At 54.9% G+C, this 2,268-nt stretch overlaps 1 protein-coding gene across 1 annotated transcript; it reads left to right on the top strand.

The window, feature by feature from the left end:
- Positions 1-782: 782 nt before the first annotated feature.
- On the top strand, positions 783-2,242 carry GUITHDRAFT_121012 (hypothetical protein; the record flags this gene model as incomplete). Its single annotated transcript, XM_005819739.1, has 4 exons — positions 783-1,568; positions 1,770-1,917; positions 1,964-2,037; positions 2,090-2,242. The coding sequence occupies 4 exons, from the start codon at positions 783-785 to the stop codon at positions 2,240-2,242; spliced, it is 1,161 nt and encodes a 386-aa protein (XP_005819796.1).
- Between the last annotated feature and the right edge of the window lie 26 nt (positions 2,243-2,268).

Raw genomic sequence — 2,268 nt, 5'->3', positions numbered from 1 at the left:
CATCTCGACTCAGTGCTGCAGTGACATCCATGTAGGATCAGAAGTGCAGGCAAGTACAGCAATGTGTAGCGTCATCTTATTCTTTGCTCCCAGATGGGTCTGCTGCATGGCATGTTCGATATCCATGTACGTCTTCGAGTCCCCTCAAGAGCCCTCCATCCCGACTCTGCCTAGGAACGGGGGGGGGGGGGGGCAAGAGGGGGTACGTACTGGAAGGTGGGTGATTGACTAAGTTTTCATGGAAAAAGGTAGGGTAGGGTACTTCGAAGGGGGGCTGGAGAAAGTCAGGTGGGGTTGTAGAAGCGGTCAGAGTAGGGGTGATCGAGAAGGCCAATCCGTTGGGCATGGAGGCGTGTAGATGTAGATATGCAGGAGCAGGAGCAGGAGCGGGAGCAGGAGAGCAGGGGCAGGGGCAGGGGCAGGGGCAGGGGCAGGAGCAGGAGCAGGAGCAGAAAACTTTGTTTCTGGTAGAAGGATCCAAGTGATTGTTCATCCTCCAAGGGGCATGGTTGAAATGATATTCATCGATTGCATGTCCACAAGGAAGCAGCGTGAGAGAAAGGATCTGAGCCGTAGAAGAAGGAGCAGGGGCAGGGGCAGGGGCAAGCAAAGCAGGAGGTAAACGAAAGGGTTTTTTGTTCATGATGCAAGTCATTGTTGCCTGCTCCGTTCTGCCCCGTTGTTTTCCCATCCTCTTCCTCCTTGCCTTCTTATCGCTGACATGTAGGAAGGAAGGCGCAAGAATGGCATCGAGCCGTGTTCACTAGTATCCTCCCACAGCCATGCAAGCGACAAGAAGGCCGTTCTCAGCGCCCCTGCGACCCTCCAGCTCCATCCGGCCGAAGAGCGCAAAGACTCCTAAGTTAAGCAACCTTGAGGACCATTGCGCGAGACTGAGACAGCTGTCCTCTCTCGCCAAGACGCCCAGCGCTGACAAGGAAACGTTTCTTGCCGTTGTCGACGCGCTGGAGAATGTGGACGCGTCAAGGAAGAACGCTGATGCTTCCTCCCGTGCGCTGGCGGAGGAGCTCGAGGAGGTGAGGGAGCACAACATGCTGCTGCAGGAGCAGATGGTGGAGATGGTGGAGAAGCTGAAGATGTATGAGAGAGTTCACATCATCGCAGAGGTTGTCAACAAGACAGAGATAGAAGCAAGCCTGAGGGATATCAATGCTGCCATCCTCCGTTACAGCGGCACGATGAAGGGCGGATCAGAGGAACACGAGATCGCAATCGTCCCTCCCGCAGAGCTGGACAAACATCCTGCCTCCTCCACCTCGCGCCCGAGCAGCCCATCTCTGATCGCGAAGCAGTCGGAGATGGCGACGTTGCTGAGAAAGAACAGGGAGGAGCGAGAGGACACGCTGAACGAGACGACAAGAAGCGCCATGTCCTCTCCTGCTACCGTGATGGAGGGGATAGACACCATGCTGCTGCTGCAAGACAAGCTGAAGGCGCTGGAGAAGTTGGTGTTTGTGCTCAAGAAGCGAGTCATCATGTATGAGAGCAACGAAGAGCTCTTCAACCTCATGAACAAGTACAGCAGCGTCCACTCCCTCCTCGACAAGGTCTTATCTTGCTCTTGCTCTTGCTCTTGCTCTTGCTCTTGCTCTTGTTCTTGCTCAATCTTATTGTTATTCCTCCTCCTCCTCCTCCTCCTCCTCCTCCTCCTCCTCCTCCTCCTTCCTTGCCTTCCTCCCTCCTCTGTGCTCTTCATTCCCCTGCTCTTGATCCTCTACCCTCCTCCTCCTCTGACGAGTTTGCGCAAGACGACGAAGATCAACCAGGAGAACGAAAAGCTCCGCCTGCGAGAGCTTCGCTTTCAGAGTGAGCCCCTCCTGCGATGGCGCGTCTGCTCGGATGAGAAGTCGCGAGAGGTTCTTCCCTCTATCCTCCTTGTCCTTCAGAACGAACTTGGTCAGCTGCGAGCTATCGATTTTCTCCTCCTCATCCTCTGCTGCAGCTGCGTATAAGTCGATCGTGGACAAGCATGCTCTTGAGGAGACGAAGAGGAGCGAAGGGAGTGACTCGGACGTTGTGAGGAGGAGGGAGGGGGGGAGGAGGAGGAGAGGCTCATGCGAGGTTCCAGGAGTTTGTTCACATCGACGATATCCTCCAGGACAACCTGCAAATCATGAACGGAGATGACGGTCATCTAACAGACAAGATCGACTTCCTTCATCCCGCGAGTGAAGATGACATGACTCGAAAGCTGAACTTGCTGGAACTGAACAACACGTGAAGCGAGGGAAGGTGCATGGAAGACAG

The sequence above is a fragment of the Guillardia theta genome, assembly GCF_000315625.1.
Source record: "Guillardia theta CCMP2712 unplaced genomic scaffold GUITHscaffold_208, whole genome shotgun sequence".
Taxonomy (NCBI): Eukaryota; class Cryptophyceae; order Pyrenomonadales; family Geminigeraceae; genus Guillardia; species Guillardia theta.
The sequence above is the reverse complement of the archived record's forward strand: the minus strand, read 5'-3'. Positions and strand labels throughout refer to the sequence as shown.